Here is a 23,502-nt window from a genome sequence, read left to right on the forward strand (position 1 = left end):
GCGAGCGGTCCTACGAGAGATAAGTGCGGAAGTATCAGATAGAACATCTCGTCGCGGGAGTGTCTCATATATGCGCGCTAATAGATACACGGAAGTATATTCTACCGAGGATAATTGCTCGGAGAGCATAAATCAGGAGACAAGCGGAGAGCGTCCGTCGACGTCCGTTCCTTCGCGTATCGATGCACACGGCGATACTTCGGTCGCTTCTTCCTTCGTATATATATATATTTGATACGGTGAATTTTTAAGAGCGGAGGTAATTTTTACCAACAAAGATGTAACGTTTGAGGGCGATTTCGAAGCCGCGAGACTGAGCGAACGTTCTCCGTCGCCCGACGACGCGCGCGTCGTTGATTAAACGTGGGAGATTTGGGGAGAATCAGTGCGGTAGAGCAGCGAGACCGTCGAATGTTCGTGTAAATTTATTTCAATATAGCATATCTTCGTTGTGCGGAATATATTTCGATGAGAATCGTCGGAGAATCGTCGTTACGTCCGTCGTAGGGTAATTCGGTGAGAATTTTGGAAGAGTCTGCGAAGAAGAGAGAGAAAATGAATCGTGGACACCGTGGGTGGAATATTTACAAACGGATTCATTTCTTCTTAAATAAACGTCATTTCAACAGAGAGTTTTCGTACAGTGGATCGTTCGCGTGGTCTTCTTCCATCCGCATACTCCCGCCACAGTTATCTAGGTAACGCATTCTACACCCCGCCCTCTATCTCATAAAGGATTCTTCTAGGACTAGTTCCGAGCGAGTTCTCGTCACGAGCTCGCTCTTCGCTCTCTCACGGGCACGTCCTTCCTCGTCGGCGGTGCTCGCGCGAGCAGCTCCTCGGCTGGAAAGAAGGGGACAAAAAACCGAACGGAGAGAGAGAGACGACCGGTATCGATCACCTCGACGCAATCAGCGGTAACAATTACACAGCGACATCGATGACATTGCGTTATTTTTTTTTTTCTTTCAACATTATTACACAGCACCGCGACGACACACTCACACACTCCCCGCGTAATTGCGGCCGCCGTCAGTCGTGGAATGAGGCGCTTCCGCGGAATCCGGGGTTTGCCGTCAAGCGACGACGACGGGAGCCGAGGAGCCCGGGACGGCTGAACGCGAGAAGAGAGAGAAAATACACTAGATACACGCGACGTGACGTCGCCGACGGCTACTTTCTCGAAAAACTCGCAGCGTCGAAAGATATACTCGATCCTCCACCTTTGCACTGGTCGACGTCACTCGAGCGGGGCTCCACCGAGAGTATTCGGCAATAAATAAGCGAGGTCGACGTGTCGGTTCACCGGCTCGATCGAGCGAGTCTCGAAACACACCGACGCGCCTCGCTCAACGATCGTGCTTGGTCAGCTCCAAGGGCTGTTGGTCGGTCCAATGGTCCCTCCAAGCGACCGGCGGCGGCGGCGGCGGCGACGGCGCGTCCTGATCGGAGTCCTGGACGTCGATCTCCTCGTCCTCGTCCTCGTGATCGAAGCGTATCCTGTGGGCCGAGCCGGGGCTCGGTCCGCGCGCGAGCACGGATCCCTGCCGCTGCTCGTACGCGGGACTGCTAGGTCGCGAGGAGGACAGCCCGGTGGAGTCGTCGCCCACCAGCTGACTGATCATCCGGAATGCGCTGGGCTTCCTCTCCGGCTGCTTCGGCTCGATTCTCTCGGGTCTGTCCGCGTCCCTGAGGTGGCCGGCGACGGAGTTGGCGACGACCGCGCGGAACGCGCTACTTTCGCCGCCCATGCCGGCAATGGAGCAGCTGGACGTACGCTGGCCGATTTCCATAGCGGACGTAGCGGAGTGCTGCGGCGGCGGCTGCGGCTGCGGTGGCGGTGGTGGCGGTGGTGGCGAGCGCTTTAAGAGGTTCATGCGCTGGTGACGACGCCACTTTGCCCGTCTGTTGGAAAACCAAACCTAAGAGTCACGAGTTAGGTCGTTAGAACGCTCGTGATCAAGTCGGACAAGTCGGGTCTTCCGGACGCGAAGTCGGACGGCGAGCCTTCGTCTCCGCGCAGGGCACGCTTCCTCCTCGCGCGTCGACCGTGGAGGAGAAAGAGAGAAAACCCTGCGTGGAGACGTCAGCGTCGGCCGGTTAGCTGCGGCCTGGATCCTCACCTGAACGCGCGCTTCCGAGAGCGATGTCTTCGAGGCGAGACGCTCGCGCGTCGACACGCAGGGGTAGTGCGACCTCTCGAACTCTTTCTCGAGTTCCTCGAGCTGCTCCGGGCTGAAGGTCGTGCGATTGCGCCGGAACTTGGGCTGCTCCGAGCCGTCCAAGCTTCCGTCGTCCCCGTCACCGTCTGCGCAGCAAGAGAAACGCGTTTCCTATGGGCTGTGTGTGTCTAATTCCGTGCGCGATCCGAGCTCGTAGCAAGAGAGCGTTATTTTTCGGAGTATCGACAAATCCTATGCGCGATCGTCTTCGACATGAGGAAGGAAACGCGATAATCGGACGTTGCCGTCGACGCGCAAGTACCTGCATAGAAAATTTCTCGGGAAATCTCATTCGGATCCCTAGCTCAATTTCCCTAAATAATGACGGATAGTAGGAAGATCTACGCAGGTTCTGGTTAGAAGTGTAACATGTTTCAAACATGCGATTCTAAGTCTAAAGGGGAAACACAAACAGATCTTATTTCCCAAAGGTTCCTCAAAGAATGTTTAATATATAAATCGTGCGAACTTCTATGGCTATATTTTCAAAACAAAATGGTTAAAAATTCGAAAACTTTTGAATAATATCGCGACATCGGTCCTTAATATCGCAATAGTTTCTCATTAAAATTCTAAATAAAAAATGCTTTAGAAAAAATGACAAACAGAAGCTAAAAATAGGGCATTAATCTCGGGAAACGGCGTGTTAAAAGTCTTGATACTCTAATCGGAATGCTATGCTGTATCTGGTAAAATCATAAGAAACTTCCACGCAGGTACGCGCGGGTTTCGACGGTGCACGGAAGGAGAATCCCGCAGCCGAGTGAAACTGAATAAGAATCGAGCGAGCTCTCGCGAAATCCTGAGAGGCTAACACCTCGTTCGTTTAACAGCTCTCGAGTCGCGCGAATGACAAGTGTGTGATTGGGAAGATCAAACGTCCTCTCCCGCCTAGTTTCGTCACCCCGACGACATCATCGTCGAGGGAATTTCTCCGGGAAGCGACACCTTCGTCGGCCGTTTCGAACGGGAGAGGACGTCCGCGTCGCCGTCGTCGTCGTCACCTTGCAAATAACCACGAGCGATCGCGTCGGCGGCGTGCAGGGCGTGCTCGGTGGTGCCGGCGGCGGACGCGGATGCCGCTGCGGCCGCAGCCGCGGCGGCCGCGGCGCCGGGGCTCAGCGACGGCGGCAACAGCAGTGCGGACGCGCCGGAGATACCGGTAGCTAAAGGCGGCAACATCCACGGGTGTCCGGCCGCGCCCGGGGCGCCCGGCCAGCCCGCCGGCAGATGGTGGCTCGTGGTCGGGTGCTGGTGCGAGTTGAAGTACGGGTGCGGCCCGGCGGCCGCGTAAAGCCCGTAGCCGGCGGCGCGCGCGAACTCGGCGGCCGCGCGCTCCGCCGCGCGGTTCCGCAGTATCCGATTGATGCTGCTGACCGACGGCGCTGTCGCGTTACTGCAGACTCCTGGAACAGGCCGAGGGCAACGTCTCTTTCAACCACGGGTCGACCGAGAGCTGGAAGCGCGTCATCTCAGATCTTCGAGCGTACGCGTAATATGTGACTATCTACGCATACGGACGGTGTAAACTGGTATGTAATATGTCGTCGTTTGAAAGCCCACAGGTAAATTTCCGTGATTTCTGTCAACTTTTAATACGACATATCTTCATAATCAAATTCATAATTCGAAGTTGGACGTGTGAATTGTTTTATGGTTGAAATTAATTTGGACTAACAATCGATCGCTTCTCTTTCCACCGTTCTGTTACATAAATTTATAATATTTCACGTAGTTTGTTGTTACATGAAAAGAATCCGTTAAGAGCGTTAACAGAGATTTGCCGTACACGCGGGAATACGATGTTGAAATTGAGCGGACAATTGTTTTGTGGTATTCGTGTTAGCGCGCTTGCGCGAAGGCCCGAGAACAGGTATGTGTGTCAAGAAGTAAGGCCGTAGGAACGCGTTTCTTAATTCTTTCGCTAAATTACACGTTACTGGTACGTGCGTCTGTAATCACGGTCGGTTTGCACTCGCATGGCCTGCGGAGGATGAGCATAATTAAGTAAGGAACACGCTACTTTATGCATCGCGCTGACGAAGACCCCTCGACGTCTGTGACTAAGCGCGTTCTGTGCCGCGAAGGATCACAGTCGGTGTCAATTTTCGAGTCGAGTTACTCGAGCGGCGGCCGATCTCGTTGCGCCCGGCGGCGGCAACGTACGACCGCACTCCCGTCGTTCACCGTGAAATAAAATTCCGTCGATCAATTTATCGCTCGTTTGCAGCTTTCAACGCGAGTAACTTCTCAGCGTGGCGAGCCTCGTAAATCTCCGCTCTCCGTTTAATCTGAATCGATCGTTCGGATGAAAGAGCGCGCGCGTCGTCGACGTTGTTGTCTTACCCTCGGAGATTAGCCTCTCCCGAATTTCCCAGGCGAAGATGGTCGGGTTCTCCCGTTTATATTGCTCGATCTTGGCGACGACAGCCGGTGTCGCTACCTTCGGCTTACTGCCGCCGATCAGGCCCGGCGGACGCAGCGTACCTGTAACACACGATGAAAAACGGTCTTCAAGGACGCGGGGCATTGGCAAAAGTCCTGGCCCGGCTGATAAGATCGTAAATGGCGCCGCGGCGTGGCGCGTTTATATCTGCCCTCGCCGCGGCTCGACACGGCACGGCTCAAAATCGCGCACGGAGGCTCGCTGATAATTTTCGAAAATCACGCGATGCACGCGCCTGGGAATCCGGACGTATCCTCCGTGGGCGTGTGCGCGATGGGCTTCGATCGAACGGCAATTATAATACTCGATGTATTACCCACCCGGGTGTTGGGAAAGTAACTTTTGAGAAAAGAACCCGTTACCGTTACACTCGCTTGTATACCCGTTGGAAAAACGTTCACCGTTGCCGTTACTCATTTTGCGAAAGAAGGAAATTGGTTACCGGTTATTCAGGGAATAACGAGTCGTTGCGATTTCCGTAACTTTGCTCACCGAGTTTCGAGGAAACCTTCTTTTTCTCGCCCTTTTTAGGATACCCCGCATGGTTTTCAATTTTGATTCGTCGTTTTCGACGACGTTCTCGACGTCCCACACGGGACTCTCGAGACCCCTCGAGAGCCCTTTCGGCCGTGAATAACAATCAGGGCGATCGGAGTGTGAGCCGATGTGTTGCCGGACTCATCGTTAATTACGGTACGCGATACTTCGTAGCATCGCGTGCTACCTGCAAACGGATATCAATCCTACCAATCTTCGTATCTGAGTAGATTCATGATGCAGCGATTAGGACTCGCTGCTGCTGCGTGAGAATACCTTACGTAATGCGCGCCGTGATACGAGAAAATTGTCCGCGCACGTGTAACCACTGCGCGTCGGCCGGTGATAATCCGGAATGATTTATCGCGCCGGCGATAGACGTCTGCTGCTTAACTCCGCTGGAGCACTGCGGCGTGCGAATTTCACGCGCATCACATAAAAAAGGTGTGTATTCTTCCGTGAACGTTGAAACGGAAATCACCGTCTTCCGTGGATACGTCATCCTCGGCTTGTCCACTCTGATGCGATAACAGTTTTCACAATGAAATACGACGAAATATTTCATTACGGTTTCCTTTCAGACTCGAGCGTCGATGGAATTCCTCGAATGTTGTATCATTTGTTTTTAACATTTCTCCGAGTGGAGCCCAACATTCCTATTTCGCTCAAAATGAGCGAAGATTTCCTCGAGGCGGTGAACAGCCGGAGTTACAAGAGTGAAATGTTTTACTCGAGCGTAAAGTTGCCTCTGACTTCATATGAGTGGACACGTTTCGGTGATTCGAAGAATGAATTTTTGCGTGAAACGGCGGAGCACATTGGGCTGGATTTTTCGATTTCAAATTGAATTAATACTCGCTGTTGCGGCGCTCACTGCGACAAAATGGTCTTCTCGACTATACGTATCCGTCAGTATGCATTTATATATAGTCACGAATATCTTACTAGTCACTATCATACAGGCACCATGCACTTATAGTCATATCGACAAATACACTTACAGACACATCGTCCGCTCGAGACGTTCTCTTTCTCGGTGAAGAAATTTCGAGAGTATGAAAGTTACCGGACGATAGCTGTCGGACGTTCCCTCGGAGCACGCGTTTCCGTCGCTCCGCTGCCGTCGTATTTCAGAAACGAAGCTTCACCTAACAATAACCAACAATACGCCGTTCAACTCGCGGGGAAGAGACAACGGGGTGAAGCGACGGCCAATTAGTCGTGAATTAATTAGTACCTCCGAGCGCTACTAATACCGAGGAGAAACGCTAAGACGCACAGTGGACGCTCACGTAAGCATATTGCAAGTACAAATCGACTATACGCGCCATCGATTGCGCGCTGTTGATGCCGCGAAAGTTACACGAATATAACCAGCCAAACAAGCTCGACCAACCGGGTTTTATCGCATTAGTTTCTAAGGTGACGAACTGTCTCGCGATAGTTCCGCGTGCTATTTCGGACGAATCGAGTATGAGAGCCATGGCCGAATGATCGCCGTTTCAGCCGATCGATCGATCTAATCGCGCGATGCCGTCGATATTATATCGTGGAAGCTCTTCTTATATCTCTCTCTCTCTCTCTCTTCGATCTGCTCTCCGCTGCCGCGCGTCCTGATGGTAGGCAAGGGCACGTTGTTTTCGTCTTGCTCCACACGAGCGGCACGGTAGGAGCGCGGCAGAAACGAGAGTCACGTTCGCGTGCTAACATCAACGTCAACCATCGAGTGTAAAGGGTCCCATCGAGGCTCGCCTTCCGACCCCAATTACGCGCGGACTCATCGTGGAAAGACGACATCGCCGCTCGCACCGCCGATGTGCATGCATCATCCGTGATTCGCGGCTTTCTGTCGCGGCCGGATCTTCGGGAACAAGCAAGGGTTGGACTGCGGACGGAGAGAGAGAGATAGAGACAAAAAGAGGGAGCAGGAGAGACAGAGAGAGAAGGATCAGACCAGCGGGCGATGCCGCGAGAGACCGCGAGAGGTAATGGAAACCAGAGGCGCAGGCAGACTTGAGCAATTATCGGTCGTTACGTACTATTATTAATAACAATAATGACGGCTAAACCCGGCAGGGTATCGCGTGCGCTCCCACGGGTGAAGTGCGTGCCGGGTATAAACGATGTACCCACCTAATAGGTATCCATGCCGCGAGCAAATTCCTTGCCCCGACCTGCTATCTCTCTCTCTCCCCTCCCCTTTTCTTTCTCTTCCTCTTTTCATCTTTTAACGCCTATCTCTCTCTCTCTCTCTCTCGCTCTCTCTCACTTTCTTTCCCCCTGTCTACCTTTTCCTCCTCGTCGATCTCTTCTCTCTTTCATTGCTGCTCGCTCGCGAGGTTTGTTCTCTCGGTTCGCTCCCCCTTTGCACGTGTGCGCGCATACGTACGTGCGTTCGTGCGCGCCTTCGCTCATTCGTGCGTGCGTGCGTGCGTACGTAAGATTTTTGAAGCCGTTTTTAATAAAAGAAACCGCACGAAGCCAATTTCGCATCGAGTTAGTCGGTCGGTTGGGTTAGGCCGCGACGTCAGTCTTTTCTCCCTTGTAGCGTCGTTACGCCACGAGAGGAACACATTCAGCGTGCGCGCGCGTCGCATGCGTGCATTCATCGCGAGCGAAGGTGATCTCTTTTATAAATTCGTAATGAAGAGTTAGCGTAATTACACGGAGCGTACACGGAGGTGATTCGTGATAGAAGCTACGAGCAAACAGCCGGAACGCCTCCGGCATTGTCCTCGCACTTTGCCGTCCGGTTATCTTAACGAGCGAGATAGCGACACGCTAGGCTCGTTACAGCACCAGCTCGAAATTTCGGCACCGTTCATTGCGATTCAGTCGGTCCTTCGAAAAGCGCGTCTCCCGATTAATCCGCCGGGGAAATTGAATGCGCGCGTCCCCCGGGCATCACCGACCAGGCGCACGACGAGGCCTCGAGGCCATCGTGTATCCTCGAACAAACAACCACAATTCGGCCTCTCATCGGCCCCATCACACTTGATTGTTGATATAATTAGGCCTGTTCTCTCTCTCTCTCTCTCTCCTCCCGTTCCTTTTCCCTTCGATTACATACTTGTTTCACGCTGAAGGCAAAAAAGCGCGAGCTGAAGCTCGTTTAAGAGGAGCAGACCTATCGATATCTGGTCTCAGGGATCTCCGAGACGACGAGACCGATGTGTCGCTTCTTCCTCCTCGCTCGGCGTACTCGCGTACTCAACGAGCGAGCGAGCGAAGGGGAGGGGGGCGTTCGCGTCCGAATACGCCGAAGGGATTAATTGTTCGCCGCCGTTAAGTAATTGGCCGGCCGATTATGGTACATTATATTCACCTCGAGGGACGCCTAAAGAGTCCGTATTCAGCGGGATGAAGACATTACCGGCGCGCCGCCGAGTAGAGCCGCCCGGGTCCGAACGGTATTTTTACGAGCGGCTCGTAAAGTTAACGAGGACCGCGCGAGGTAGCAGGCAAGCTCACTACGAGAAAGAGAGAAACTCCGGCGTTCCACGGCGATGCTCGGTGGCTTGCCTCCATTTTTTATTGCTCGGCTCTCGGCGCGCGCGGCTGCCTCTTCACCTTCTTCTCTCGACCTCCTCCCTCTTCTTCTTCTTTGTCGTCGTCGTCGTTGTCTTCTTCTCCGTCTTCCTCCGTATCTCCTTCGACTTCCTCTTTCTTTCTGCCCTTTCCTCGAACGCGATCTCGGCTCCCGTTCAACGGTCCCCGACGATCTCGTTCCCTTCATCTCGGGCCCGGTTTTCCGCGAGTTTCACCGCGTGTTCTCGCGTGTGAGATCGCACTCGCGTGCTCAGACTACGGGCGAAAGCGCCCCGGTCAACGGTTATCTCGCGGCCAAATACGACGGTTCTCGCTAGACGCGGAATACGAGACGCCTCTCCTCGAGAAACGATTCACGTACAACGTCACGAAATATTGTGCAAAACACTTCGGATAAAATGATGGGGCAATGCGCGAGAGACCCCGGATTATCGACGCGAGACGATGACGGTCTCGTTACAAACGACTTGAAGTTTACAAATTTTTCATTAACTTGAAATTTACAAATGTTTAATTACATCCCTGGAATAATTAAATTTATGTACAACAGCGTAAATCTTCCCGTTATACCAATACAACAGCTAATTTATTAAAAGCTGGAAAAATTGGAAAACTAAAAGATTCAGAACGAAACCAGAAAACTCAAGTTTTCATATTACATTTTGCACAACACGTTGCTTCGGATAAATTTTGCGGTGACTTCTTTCGTATTTTATCATTTTAACGATAAGTACGAATGCCACGTGAAGCTTTTGTAAGAGCACAATCTTTACACATCGACCAGTGAAGTTGCTGCCAAGTACGCGTACATCTGTCCATCTGGATTGACATGCGGTATACCGCATACATACCTCTTTTCCCAAAGTCTCCCGTTTAACGCTCATCGAATTGGGTCGGAGCGAGTTTTTCGGAACTTCGCAAAGAAGCCGTCGCAATGCGACGGGCCACATTCGTCGACGAATTATTTGAGCTCGTTGGCGTACCGCTGAAGTTTAACGGGCAACAACTGTTATGCGTTAATTTTAGCAGCTAACGAGCCTCTCGGATGGCGTCCGATGCGTCCTTCGTGACGCTCATTACGTTCGCTCTTCTGCGCGAGTTCGCTCAACGTTGCACCCTTGTTTCTTTGCCTCGTTCGAAATCGCTCGGGATGTTAACGCGGCGGCCTTTAAGGCCGCCGCCGGTGATTGCTGTTGCGGATCGCGAACATCCGATCGCGAATTGCGCAAATTTCGAATTCGACGACGGCTAACAACGATAGTTTACTCTTTCCTGAGAATGTTTCCTCACACGGAAAAGATGTTGTATCGGAAAAATTAATCAACAGCGTCATAAGTGGAGTGAATCTTCTTAATTCAATAACAATATTATTGAAACTACATTGAGAGAGAAATTTTGATACTTATAACCATAATCGTATGAAAAAACGAATTATAGTCAGGAGAAATATTTTTCTACTAATTTTTTCTAGTTATTATAGTAATTAATATAGTCAGAATCAGTGATTACTTTACACACATATTGCTACTATTATTTTTGAGATTAAAGTCAAAGGAAGGTGTAGTTGGGGCCGAAAATGATTGCAGTTTTAGATTTCTCTCGTTGTAATAACTAATAACTCGAATATTAGTTTCAACAATATCGCTAGCTTGGATGAAGGAAATTTGCCTGAATTTCGGCACTGTTGACCATTTCCACGGATACAATAGCATCTTTAGCGGCGTAAGAATAAAAAGTATCGAGTGAAGTTACGTTAGAGAAAGTGGAATTATTCAGAAGAAGAAATTCCTTTCTTCTCCCCTTTTTTCTTCTTTATTTTTTCGATGAAATTGAAAATATTCTTCTTAGAAGAGAGGAAACGTATCGAAGTTAATATCGACTCGTTGTTTTTATTAATAAGAATTACTTGAAAAATGGAACTTTTGAAGATAGCCGAGAAACCTGCCGTGTATGCGCCAACATGGTAATTTCCGACTTTAGATAATGTCCCCCTCGTGTGTGCGTCTTGAAAATCTATTTTTCTCTCATTTTCCCAGAGGGGAATCGATATGCTGCGTTCTCGGTACGTGAGTACAATAGAAAACGGACGATTTCTGTCTTCTGACTCCGTATCGAAATTACGTGCGTAAGTAACGTGCACGAAGCGATATTCCCGAATAGAGGCATAGCGGCTGACGAATGTAATGGCGATATGTCAACGGAGTAGTTTTCCCCTAACGTAGCTTCTCGCGCTCGGAATGTCAGCCAATAATTTGCATATTCTTATATCGTCGACGATGAGAAGCAACCTCATGCGTAATATCGAGCGTGCGGTATAGTACGTGCGTATCTCGCAAGTGCGATTCGCGCGGACGGAACAGCTCGGTGATAAATTGCGAGAAAGCGTATCCGCTGGGACTCACCCAAAAGTTTCGTGACGACTGCGCCCTGCTGATTTAGGGACAACACGTGGTTGGCGAGATCGTTGTAGTGCCTCAGTGCTCCTAATCCGTGCGACAATTCGATTAAGCGCTGCCGTGATGTACCGCCGCTATTGCCGCTGGCGAACGGGCCCGCTGTGCAATTTTGCAAGCTTACGCCTGCAAATCGGGACAAAATTTCACTTGGACACACGCGTAATGATGAAGCCACATTGCTCTTAGGGCAGTTAACAATGATAATAATAGTAACTGTATCACATAAAATGTCATCGACGACGGATATCGTCGGGAATTACGATAATCGTTGGTTACCGAAAGACCCAGTAAAAGGAGCATTTAAATAATATCGTTGACAATGATTATCGCATTCTTGTAAAAGAAGGATATAATTGCAGCCGAAAGCAACCATATAATTTCTCTCAATGTATATAGGTTTGTGCAATTTTCAAGACGACCGCTAGATTTCCTTACTATTTTCTAGATGATTTTCGTAGTACAGATTAAACGAGATTCGAGGGGTGACTTTACGGTCGGAGATGACGATCGGGGAATCCATTTTAATCGCGCGAGTTCTCCCCCGTCAGATCCCGCCGAGTCGAATGAATGCTTCATTAAATTAACAATCGCCTGCGTAATCGCCGTGACGAAAGTGGTCACGGTCAAGTAGCTCTACCTCGCTCGCTCGCGGCTGTAAATTAATTTAAATTATTGCGAGCGGTGTGTCGCGACCCCGTGCGTTATCGGAGCGGCTCTCTTTTAAAATGTTCCGAAATGTATTCGAAGCAGCTGTCGATCGCGCACTCACACACGGCCCGGCGCACAAACACGCCGCGCTTGATAATTAATTTATATTCATGCTCGTAAAAGTCGAAGATATAAAAACACTTAACGCTTGACTCGCGCCGAAACCGCGCGTATTAAGCGCGGTTTTATTTACACGCTCTTTATAATAATATATAATGTCGGGCCGCGTGTGGCGAGAAAGGAGCTTGACTACCGACGCTTATCGATCGCCGTCAGTCGTGTCGGCGGTTATATCCCACGCTCGCGAGCGTCGATCGACGCGTCAATCAATGCCACGGGATCGTTAGAAATTAATCGTTTTACGAGTCAATTCGTGTTTAATAACAAGTCAGTCTATTCGTCGTCCGATTCGCGCGCGCTAACGCTCCCGGCGCGACTTTAATCGATTAATGACTTTTTGCGGCTCGTGTATCGGCGCGCGTTCTAGAATTTATTACACGCGCGTCCGCACAGTTATACGCGGATGCAAACGAATCGGCCAGGTGCGAGGAGCCTCGTAATTTTTCGAAAGGACGCGCGCCGATTGAGTCCTCCTTTCGTGGATTTATGGCCGAGTAATCTCCGCGACGTTTCGAGTGAGCAGCGGCGGACAGGTGGCGGGTTTACGATCGAGCAGGACGACGTTATTAAGGATCGCGCGAGGAGTCAACCGAGAGATTCGAGAATCCCGGTCTGCTGCCGCGGACGATCCCCCGCTGAATTTCCAGCCGAATTCTTCGGCTATTTCGTGAAACGACGCGGGCAATGATGATGTGAGAAGAAGAAAAGCGTTTATCTCTCTGTGATACTGAATTTTGTTCTCTTCACTTGTTGAGGACGTTTTCCCTTTGTTTCGAAGTCCTGAGAAACTGGAGAACACATCGAGGAAACGTTTTTGACACCCGCGACTGTAATCGCATAGCGAAGGATTATGGTCGGAGGAACTATTTTTCTAACAAGTGATACTATACTGTTAGTAATAATCCGATATGCATATTGTGCTGTTATTATTATTTTTCGACGAAGCAAGAAGATAAAGTTGACTGTACGTGACTACGTGTGTGTTACAAAAGCGACTGTGATTTTCGTGAGATCAGCCGTATTTTTGCTCCCGCGATAAATACATAAACAAAATGGCGAACGAAATGATCACTGGGCCGACTTGACCGGGTCTCCCTTGCCTGCCTGCCCGCCGCCGAGAGAGCGCGAGATTAACTCGCGGAAAGTAATCGTAAGGAAGGCGGGAGACGCGGCGTAATTACACGGCGTCGGGCAAAACCGCAGGACGAGAGGCGCGTTTAAGCGCAAATCGACGCGAGCTTGAGGATAATGCGAATTAAACGCGGGACAGATGTTAATTACAGCGGTGCGTAGTAATGCGATCGAAATTATGATGTACTTATTGTGGTCTCAACTTCCACGTAATCGCGCCGTCGACTAATCTTAACGATATTTCGCGCGCACGGCAATTTACGGATCGGGCCGACGACGCGGCAATATTGGGAGCGCTACTCTCTCTCTCTCTCTCGCTCTCGTAACTGTCATTTTGTGAAACGGGAAGCGCAATTACTTTTTATTCCGACGACGAGGAGGACGACGACAATCTCGTTGGGAGAAATCGTCGTCCCGGGCGAAATGAAGAGCCACTGTATTGGCGGAAAACAGGTCCGCCTTGCTCATTTGTATCGCGTTCTTTTAGCTCGCTTTAAGCGGCGGCAGTTCGTTTACATGGCGGGAACGTTTAATTAATTAGTTCTTTATGAGCCGAGTGCCTCGCGATCGGTTCGACGGACACGTATCGTAACGCGGATCGTTTGCAATTTGTTATACGCGCGATCGCGCGGCCGTTTTTGCGGCGGTTTATGACGGCGGGTCTGCTAATTGCCAACCTTTCGGTAATCAGGAATCGGGAGGCCGAATTAGGCCGGTCCGTTCGGAATAATCGACGGCGATTATTATCGCAACGTGTGGCGGATCCGCCGCGATTCGCGCTCGCTGTAAATATAATAAGCAGGCTTGCGTCCCGCCGGTGTGCGAGCCGCGATTTAACTTTCGAGGCGCGTACCGATTCGCGAAATTCCCGAGGTCGAGTCGGTTTCCCGCAAAACCGAAGCGCCGCCAAAGTCCATTCCCCGCGGAATCTCGTTCCTTCGGCACGAGAAGCGTTGAATAAAACTTAGCCGCGAATCCCGGCGGACTTCGGAGCGGCCTCTCGCCCGGATGGCGCATCGGCGCGCATTCCGCGCTCGTTTCGTGTCAAAGTGATCGGAGGTGTCGTGAAAACGAAAGTAGCCGATGCACAGAAAGAAATGCGTGTCCCGTCGTCGTCGTCGTAGCATCGACACCAACGGGAACCGGTTCTGAACGAGTTCCGACCGGCCGCGCGGTATATTCGTCCGTATATTCGAAATCGCCGCCGGTAAAGACCGATCGGCCCGACACGGCCGATAGATAATAGACGGAAAAAACTAGCAGTAGGCCGATTCTCTTTCCCGCGGACTCGGCGATTTGCGAATCGCTCGCACGCTCGTTTGCTCGCTTGCTCCCTTTGCGCGAGATAGTGGAGGATTGCGTCCCTTCGCACGCTAATGACGCGAGTCGTTACACTGAGAAAAAAGTATCCGACGGCTGAGAAGTGACGCCCCGTTTCGAATTCTTAGTCCGGCTCGGGATTCTTCGAATTTTCTTCTCTCGATTTGTCGAAAGAACATTTTGCTTTTGTTCGAAATCTTAAGAAGCTCAAGACACACTGAGACATTTTCTGATACCCGTGACTATAATTGCACAGTGGAAGTATTATTGGGGGGAACATTGTTTTTTAGCAAGTACTATTATATTGTTAATGATACTTTTACGTGCGTATTACTACTGCTATTTTTGCTTGGAATGAGGAAATATAGTTGATACGTGACTATGTGTTTTACTGTACGAAACTATAATTTTAATGAGATTAGCCGTTTTCTTCTTTGAGTGCGAAAGGAACATTTCACGATTCCTTTCCCATTGTTTCTCTCGCAATGAACACGCAAATAAAATGGCCAGCATGACGTTCGTGTATCGAACAGAAAATTGTATTCGTCACTGTAATCGCATTAAGTGGAAGAATCGCAACGATTTCTTGCAAATGGTATCACAACGTCAGTGATAACAATATACATATCGCTACACGAAACAATACGGTTGACTATCGTAATATTAAATCTGGTTGACATCATTCTCTATGAACCGATCATACTTTTTTTGTGTACTTTTTAGGTTAAAGCCTAACAGGAAGATACAATTGAGGCTGAATATGAGACTGCAATTCTACTGGAAACTTTCTCTCAATGTACATCAAAGATTTCGTCACGTTTTTTTTTCAGATATATCTGAAAGCAACGAACGTCGAAAGACGAACATCATTTTTCGATACGTTTCTGCTTTGAGACAGCATCTGACAAAAAGGTAATTTTGCATTATCGGGCTATAATCTATACGGATCGTGTTAAGAGCGAGTTATACACGCAGCCGATAATTGATACGCATAGCTGCAGGTAAACATTTTACTATGACACTATGATCAGCGAAGCCGCGCCGCGGCCTGGTGGTATCCGATAAGCCGAAAGGGGACTCATTTATGGACGAAGATATCCTCTCGACGGCATTGGCCACGCACGTATCCTATGCAATCGTAAAGTATCAGAGTGGAGGTGCGCCATCGTTGTGAGTGTGTTAATGGCACGTTTAATGCCTAATCGCTCGTAAGTTCTACACTTATTCGCTAAACATTACGCATCCTTGCTCGGTATTCGCACGTTCTACACGTTACGCATTATCCGAAGTTCAGCAAGCCCAGGCTAGCGTTTAGCATCGCTTTTAGTGTTGATTGCACGGTATAGACGCGAGTGATTGTTTTTGTCACTACGTGACTGACAGATCGGCGCGATTATTACCGTAATTAAGGACGGTTATAAATGCGGAAATCAGAAGCGTGATTGTAAATTCAAAAGTATAGAGGTGAGCAAAATTCCGTGTCGAAGAGCGATTGCTGAAAGATAAAAGCGTTCGCACTTTTTATTTGTTCGAATTGGACGCTCAAAGGATTGAGCGAAGAAACAGAAGGGGAAATATTACGAAATAGTCAGCGATCGAGTAGAAGATATCTCAAATCCCTTTATGTCGAAAGAACACCGTTCGCATTGGCTTCCATTCGCGACTGCTGATTATTTTTAACCTTATTGAATCTGTCTTTTCCATCTGACCAGATCGTTCACTTTATTAGATCGTTGCACCTCGTTCGAGTCAGTAATCATCTCGATGATACGTTGTCTCACTCGCAACCACATTACATGTTATTCTCTTGAAACCAACTGAACTAAGCTCTTATCTATTCAATCCCGATTTTCATTTTATACAGCAGGACATTTCCTAAAGAAAGGCTATACTTTCAAGAAGGGGTCTCCATCGAGAAGGTACCGTTGTGTCTTTTAAGGTGATTAAGGGTGGTCGACAACTCCGAAAGAGCGTTGTGCACACCCGTTTGTACCTTCTTTAGAAACATTTGTACAGTGAATTGTATTAGATTCAAATCCGTCAAATGGGGAAACACCGGTACCGAAATGTTTCATCTTTGCGACTGTAATTCTTTCAACTTCTACCTTTCATCTTTCTATCATCCTTCGAGGTACAAAGGAAACGCAAGGTCGTACAAACCAGGTGCAAACTACTAGTTTATGACTTCTTTTCCGTTCAAGTCGGAGACGCCAGGTTCACAGTAGTGAGAGAACGACGTGCGTGGACGACTCTGCCGAATACCCTCGAGGTGTATCTGTCTCTCTGGGTGTGGTCGTAAAGTCCCGCAGCGTCTCGCGCCGCATCGCGAATAGCGAGGCGAACTTGTATCAGGTTTTCAACTGGATTAGCACCTTGTTCCGCTAGACGTGAATCAAGCGACAACTGAAAGACCGTGCCATTATTCGCGATCTTAATGGCAATCAAGGTGCCCTCTCTTTGAATCACCACGCGATCGCTGAATTTTCGTCGGAAAATCGCGGATTCGAATTAAAAGACGGATTTTTCGATTAAAATTCGAAGAAGATGCAATTGAGCCCGGAAATTACTGTATCTGTGGCGGGATTTCTCTTAGCGTATAGTGAAAATCAAGGTATTTGGTATCCGCGACTACAGTCGCGCGCTTGAGTGAGAGAATTATAGCCACGAATTATAGTCACGATAACCGACTTTTCCGCTAAATGTTACTATATAGCGTCATTGATAATAATCTTATACGCGTACTGCTACTGTTATATTCTTTTGATAAAACCAGAAGAAGATACAGCCGAAGACTACATGCAATTGATGACTGTGACTTTCGTGGGATCTTCTCTCCGAGCGAGGATGATACTGCGTGCAGGGCAGGACGACTGAGATATAACGGCGGATCGGCGAATTCTGTAAGGACTCGAGGACGAGTCGGCCAGCTCTCGTCAGCAGGATTCAAACGCTGCATTCCCGAGGCGATCGTGGGATCGACGATCGGCCCGCCATAATTGATATATACGTCTCTCATCCGATAGTTGACGCGATTAAGCCAGACGCTACAAAGTGCTAGCAGGGCACTCGGAGGAACGTTTTCCCGACGTTCGCTCCCCCTTTTCCGCTCGCGAGGGAAGACACCTATGCGCTGCCTGCGCCGGTATCTGTCTCGGAATGGCCTGGGTGTGGCCATAAAATCTCGCGATTCTGAAACGAAGTGCCCCGTCGAAGGTGCGCGCCGCTCGAGAGCGGGCGAGAGGAATCGAGAGTACCCGCGGGACAGACGGGTATTGAGCGTTAAACGAGAGTAATACCTCCGCGGAGAGGTGAGTCCCCGAAGAGAAGAGGTACGTAGAGGAGCTAACGCATTGAAACCGGTTCCCGAGTGCTCGACGAGAGCGCGGCTTGGTAGCCTCCGCTCCATCTGGCAAGTGTAAAGCACGGAAAGATCCGCGGAGCCGCGATAGCGGGACACGTTCCTCGTCGTATTCGCGGGCAGGACGACACCCCGCGCCGCGGCTCCCGAGCGCGCGCCTTCTCGGCCTCCCTTATCACGCGATGGCCCTTATTCCGCGAGGAAACGAGTCGATATAAACCACGCGGTGGAATTCGCCGGCGGATGCGCGGTAGTTAAGCGGATCCGCGTCGTATCCCCGGGAGAAGACGCCGCTGCTCCCGATCCGCTCTCTCTCTCTCGTGTCCTCTTATCGGCGGCGCTGCGGACGAACCTCGCGAGAACGGAACGAGAGCGGGAAACGCTCGGAGAGAGCATCGCGAATGTTAGACCAACACTAACATTATATATCATCGGTGGAATTTCTCATCCAACGATGTGGGCCAGCGATGTCCCAGGTAGAGCAGGAAATCACAATAACATCAAAGTGACGATCGAGATGACGAGAGAAGGTGATCGATCGGAAAGTGAGCGATCACAGTCATTTTCTCATCATTATTGTAGTCATCTTGATGTAGTCGTCATGGTGATTTCCGTTCTACCTGGGATAACATTCGCGTATGCATCACAACGGTTACATTGGTGAGCGAGGAATTATAACGTTGGAGTAACGTTACTGTTTGGAAAACGATTTAAAGGCCTGTCTATCGCGATGTCAGTCACATGTTTCTAGCGACAACGATCGCAAATGTCGACTCGACTTCGACCGTTGCAAATATGGCGCCAATCAGAAAAAGCGTCAAGGCATAATGACGTTACATCACTGACTGGCGTTTTTGATTTGCAACGGTTGAAGTCGAATCAACTTTTTTGATCATTCGTCGCGACGAGCGTTGCGTCCGCTTGCGTTCGACACTGCGACGAACGTAGAAAAGCCTTTATGGTTACGGCCTTGCACACGATGTGACGAAAGCGAGTGTCCGCTGCGACGTACGCGATTGCACATCCATCCCTCGACTTTCGACAACTTAATTACAGGCTGAAGAGAGTGGTGACCGGTCGATCGGCCGGTCGGTCGGTCGGTCAATCGATCGGCCACTGATAATGACCCGTGAATATCGGTTAATGGAATGCTTATCGGTTCATGCGGAGAATCGGGAAGCCCAAGGAGAAGTCTTAATGAGATACAAATTGACTCAAACTCGTCGTGGGTGTTTAGGAACTGATGTTTACGACGGTTGGATGCTTAATTCTACGAATGAACATGCTGGGTGAAGAGAAATGTATATGAAAAAATCTGCTAAATTATTCTCGGCGTCAGCCATGCTCTTTGTCGTGTCTAATGATAGCAATATGTAAAGAGTTATCATACGCACTGCAGTAGCACTCGCTGAAGCAATAGTTCTCCCGGCTATAATCTCACTATGCGTTTATAGTCGCAAATACGAAACATTATTTTTTTGGCACTCGTGATTTTTGTACTATTAAAAATGGGACAGTCGCTAGCAGAAAGATCTAACAGAGTTACACGATAATGACACGCTTTAATAATACGTAACTTCACATACATAAATTCTGATCACGAAAACTGACTATTAGCGTGTGATGAATATTAGTGATAGATATGTTTGCATGCCAATTGCTGCTACTTGTTTTTATTCGAAAGAAACGAAAACATATGATTAATGCCGGGGATGACTATAGCTTTCTAACGAGACGAAATTTTCCTCTCGATATAAGGATATCAGTGCGTTTAAAGTTGTCAATCTTAGTGAAATAAAATTAACAAGAAGTTTTCAATTACGCGGGACAATATACAACGCTGATATCCATCCTAGGCTTAAACACGCGTATTTCCGGCGTGACGATGCGATATTGCGATGATTCCCGATCTTTCTGCGATCAAAATTATCCGGCGTCTCGACGGTTTCTTCTGATTTACTTCGTTATCGCGGTTCCCGCAGCCGAATCGCAGGCGTAAACACATTCCAACACGTCGCGACGTGAAGTTCTCTAAAAAAAACCTCGCGATTTTTTTGTGTTTACAAAGGCGTGAAATGGTTCAATTATTGTTACTCGAAGAAAGAGGCGAGCCGCAGAGATAGGTACAGGTGTTTGACTGTACAGGTGTTCGACGTTAATTGCAGTCGCGATTCTGCACCGAGCGAAGCGAAGGGTTCGCGCGCACGCGGCGAAAGATGGCAGGGCGATTCATAATTCAATTAGTTACTCGGTTATCTTTCTCTCTCATCGAGGACAGATATAATCGATATATACTCATTTGTCGCCGCACGCACGGCGCGCGGTTTATCTTTCGCTATCTGAAATGTATGATGATTGATCGCGCGTATTTATTAGTCGCGCGAATAAGATTGACATTTATGTTCACGTTTGAGCGAGCGAAAATTATCCTGATCGTTATTACCACAACTCGTAATTTCATTTTGCGCGCGGCGTAATTCGTTCTAACGGATCGTTCCTTTTTTTTCTTTTTACAACTAATTGCACAAGGTAAAGCATCGCGTAACAATACGGATGTTGTTCAATCGTACGAAAACGTCTGTATAAGGAAAGCTCGTTACTGAATTCCTGGAATAATTATTTTAACGTCGTCACGGCCCCATAAAGTTTCCGCGCATTCTTTCGTCACCTCCGCCGACATTTCATCGATTATTGTCTCTACCTTCGATAGTCTTAAAAGTGTGTTCAGGTGTTCCGGTAAGGTTAAACAGCGGTTTGAAATTTCAATAACGTCGTCCTGCAATCTTGTTGTGTAATATAAAATGCATGAAACACGATTGTAAATAGCGAGAGCGCTGAGAGAACGCGTGACGTATCGTCGTAATTATCGATTTATCGCCCAACAACGGGATTAATTGGCTCTCCATTACTCACACTTGCGCCCGCCTTATCTCGCATATCCAAGAACAGAGCGGTATATATTATAACGATCGGGACGCGCGTCTGCACGGAGTGTGTGCGTCTCGCAAGCGTGAAACTCTTCGCGGCCGCTTTCGGCTGGCGTTTAGAACCGGTCGCGAGGGTCGTTCGTCTCGCGGCGAATTGAAACGCGAGAAGAAAATCGAGTCGCGGTGAAAATATTTCTCTTATCATGATTCACTCGCGCGGCGAGGACGAGGGGATTATTAATGAGTTCAGTGCACCCAAGGATCTCTTCTTTGTTATTGAACGGATAACGGCCACAATATTTACGCGCCTGTTCAGATCGCGCCTGTTGCAAACACAATCGTTATTTTTACGCTCGCAAATCGGTTAACGTGCAGCTACCGTGCGAGAAATACCGTGCGACTGAGAAGGGAAACCGCGAGCTAATGGAAGCAACTCTCTCTCTCTCTCTCTCTCTCTCCTCCCGATTTTGATACCACTTTGTGTTATTTTGGAAGGAGCCTCTTGGAGAGACCGGTGGTATCGAAAGCTACCGATCGCGCGAAGATCCATGTTTCGCAAGAGCGAACGTAAGTGGATAGAAACGTAAATAAAGCGCAGATATGCGCGAACTATCGCGCGAAATGATGTACGTGACTCAGCACAGATGACTCCGTACGGGCTCCGTATGTGAATCATATGTGATCGTGACGATTTGCACGACTCTCGAAATATTCCGGATACTTTTGGTTTCGCGCGAGTTATCGGGCGATGCTCACGTAACGATCCTCCGTGTGATTCACCGGGGGGTGGCCTGCGACAACTCACCATCGATCAGAGAAGCCGGAACGTTCATCTGCTGATGGTGGTGCGCGGCGGTCGGGTGCTGATGGTGATGCGGCGGGTGGACCTGCAGGAGGTGCGACCTCGACTGGGAGAAGGTCGGTGACGGCGGTTCCCAAGGTCGCGCGACGCTCGTGCTGACGGGCGCGTCTTCATCCTGGCAGCAGAACTTGTCGCCCGCCGCCGAGCTGCTCGAGCAATTCGTCACACCGCCGTGCCCGTCGTTGCTGCCACCGTTGTTCGTGCTGCTGCCGCTGCTGTTGTTGTTGTTGTTGCTGCCGCTGACGTTGTTGCCGCCGCTGTGGCTGTTGCTACCGTTGCTGGCGAGGCGCGTGGTGGTCGCGCCCGTCGCAGGGCTGCCACTACCACTAGCACTACCACTGACACTACCACTGCCAATGCCGTCGACCTGCACCATCTCGCCGTCGATCGCAGCCGCCGACTTGGCAGTACCAGGAGGGGTCGCGACGCCACCACCGATCATCATCACCAGACGGTGTTCTTACCTCCGCCCCCTCCACAGTCGTGAGCAACGGCTCCTCCCTCTCTCCCGCTTTCTTCCGCCGACTCTACGACGCGGTTTGTGTCCTCCGGCTCGCCCCCTGCTGTTCCCCGTTTTGCATCCGACGATCTTCCCGGCTGCGAATTACCCGAGAGCTCCGCCAACCGAGCCAACCAGCGGCTGTGCTCTCGGCTTTACGCGCGAGCTTACGCACAGCGCGAGCTTTTTCGCTGCGGACGGCTGAGGACGCTTGTCATCACGCGACGGAATGTAGCTTACGCGCGAACACCCCTGCGCCGAAATCGCCGAAATCGCCTCTCAGTCGCTACTTCCTGCGTCCTCGTACGCGCGTTCGACACGAGCCTAATTCACTCGCGCGTCGGCCCGACTTGGCTTCTCACTCGCGACCCTGCGCCCGATGTCGTTGCCGGCGAGATGCACGTCGACCCCACCCGTCGACGTCTGTCCGCGAAAGCTTCGCCTCATCCTCTCACCGTGTTCAGGGTTCGCCGCACAATCGTCACGTGTCCGCACCGTGAAAGCACACCGATCCTCCGACAGACACACGTTGTTTCCGCGGATTCGCACGTGGCCAAGCGAGAGCGACGATTACGAGTCCGCTGCGTGTATTCCCCTTGCGTATCCTTGGATCAACGGAGCGGAATGGTCTACTCGCGCGGTGACGGTCGCCAGCGCATCGCGACGCGAGCTTTTACGTCGTCGCCGCGGGAGCTGCGGTAGTCGAAGTCGAGGAACCGAAGGTGCGGAGTGTTGGAGCGCAGGCGCCTTCGACGAAGCTCGTGATCGCTTCCTCCACCTCCTTCTCCACCTCCTCCTCCCTTAGCTCTTCCCTCTCCGTATTCTCTCTCTCTCTCTCTCTCTCTTTCTCTCCCCCCTTCTCTTTCCCTCTCTCTCCTTCCGCCTACGAAGGCTCCCTTCTCCAATGACGGACACCGAGGACTACGCCAGCGGGGTAACCTGCTCGCACTCCGCCGGATTCGAGCGGATTGCCTTCCGCTCAGGGTTTCGAAGCGCGCCCAGACTAGCCTTACCCCCACCTTGCCCTTCCCGCGGCCCGGTACTCGCCCGCCGCCGCTACTGCTCGCCCAGGTGAGATCAAGATTTAATGCGACGTGACTTGCCTCGTCGTTCCATATACGCGACCGATTCCCCGCCTCTCTCTCTCTCTCTTTCTCTCCCTTCGCCCACTGGAATTTTTCCCTTCCGGCGCGCACGGCGGCTTATCGGACAATTTTTGATCGCTCATGCGGATTCGTCCCTCCTCTCTGTTCTCCGTAAGAGCGACCGGTCTTCTCGTCGCCTCTCGTCCCCTTTCATTTTTTCACCACGAGACCAAAGTACGAGAAAACGTCAAGTTACGACGCTTCACGCACTCGTACACCAAG

General features: G+C 50.2%; 1 protein-coding gene across 1 annotated transcript; it reads right to left on the minus strand.

Moving 5' to 3' along the window:
* Window positions 1-1,349: 1,349 nt before the first annotated feature.
* LOC106748983 (homeobox protein abdominal-A-like) lies at window positions 1,350-22,081 on the minus strand. Its single transcript, XM_014627953.1, has 6 exons — window positions 21,580-22,081; window positions 11,157-11,333; window positions 4,569-4,709; window positions 3,227-3,628; window positions 2,124-2,308; window positions 1,350-1,922 (listed from the first exon to the last, which is right to left on the minus strand). The coding sequence occupies exons 1-6, from the start codon at window positions 22,079-22,081 to the stop codon at window positions 1,350-1,352; spliced, it is 1,980 nt and encodes a 659-aa protein (XP_014483439.1).
* Window positions 22,082-23,502: the final 1,421 nt, after the last annotated feature.

Source organism: Dinoponera quadriceps, unplaced genomic scaffold, assembly GCF_001313825.1.
Source record: "Dinoponera quadriceps isolate SergipeBrazil2010 unplaced genomic scaffold, ASM131382v1 scaffold3061, whole genome shotgun sequence".
NCBI classification, from domain to species: domain Eukaryota; kingdom Metazoa; phylum Arthropoda; class Insecta; order Hymenoptera; family Formicidae; genus Dinoponera; species Dinoponera quadriceps.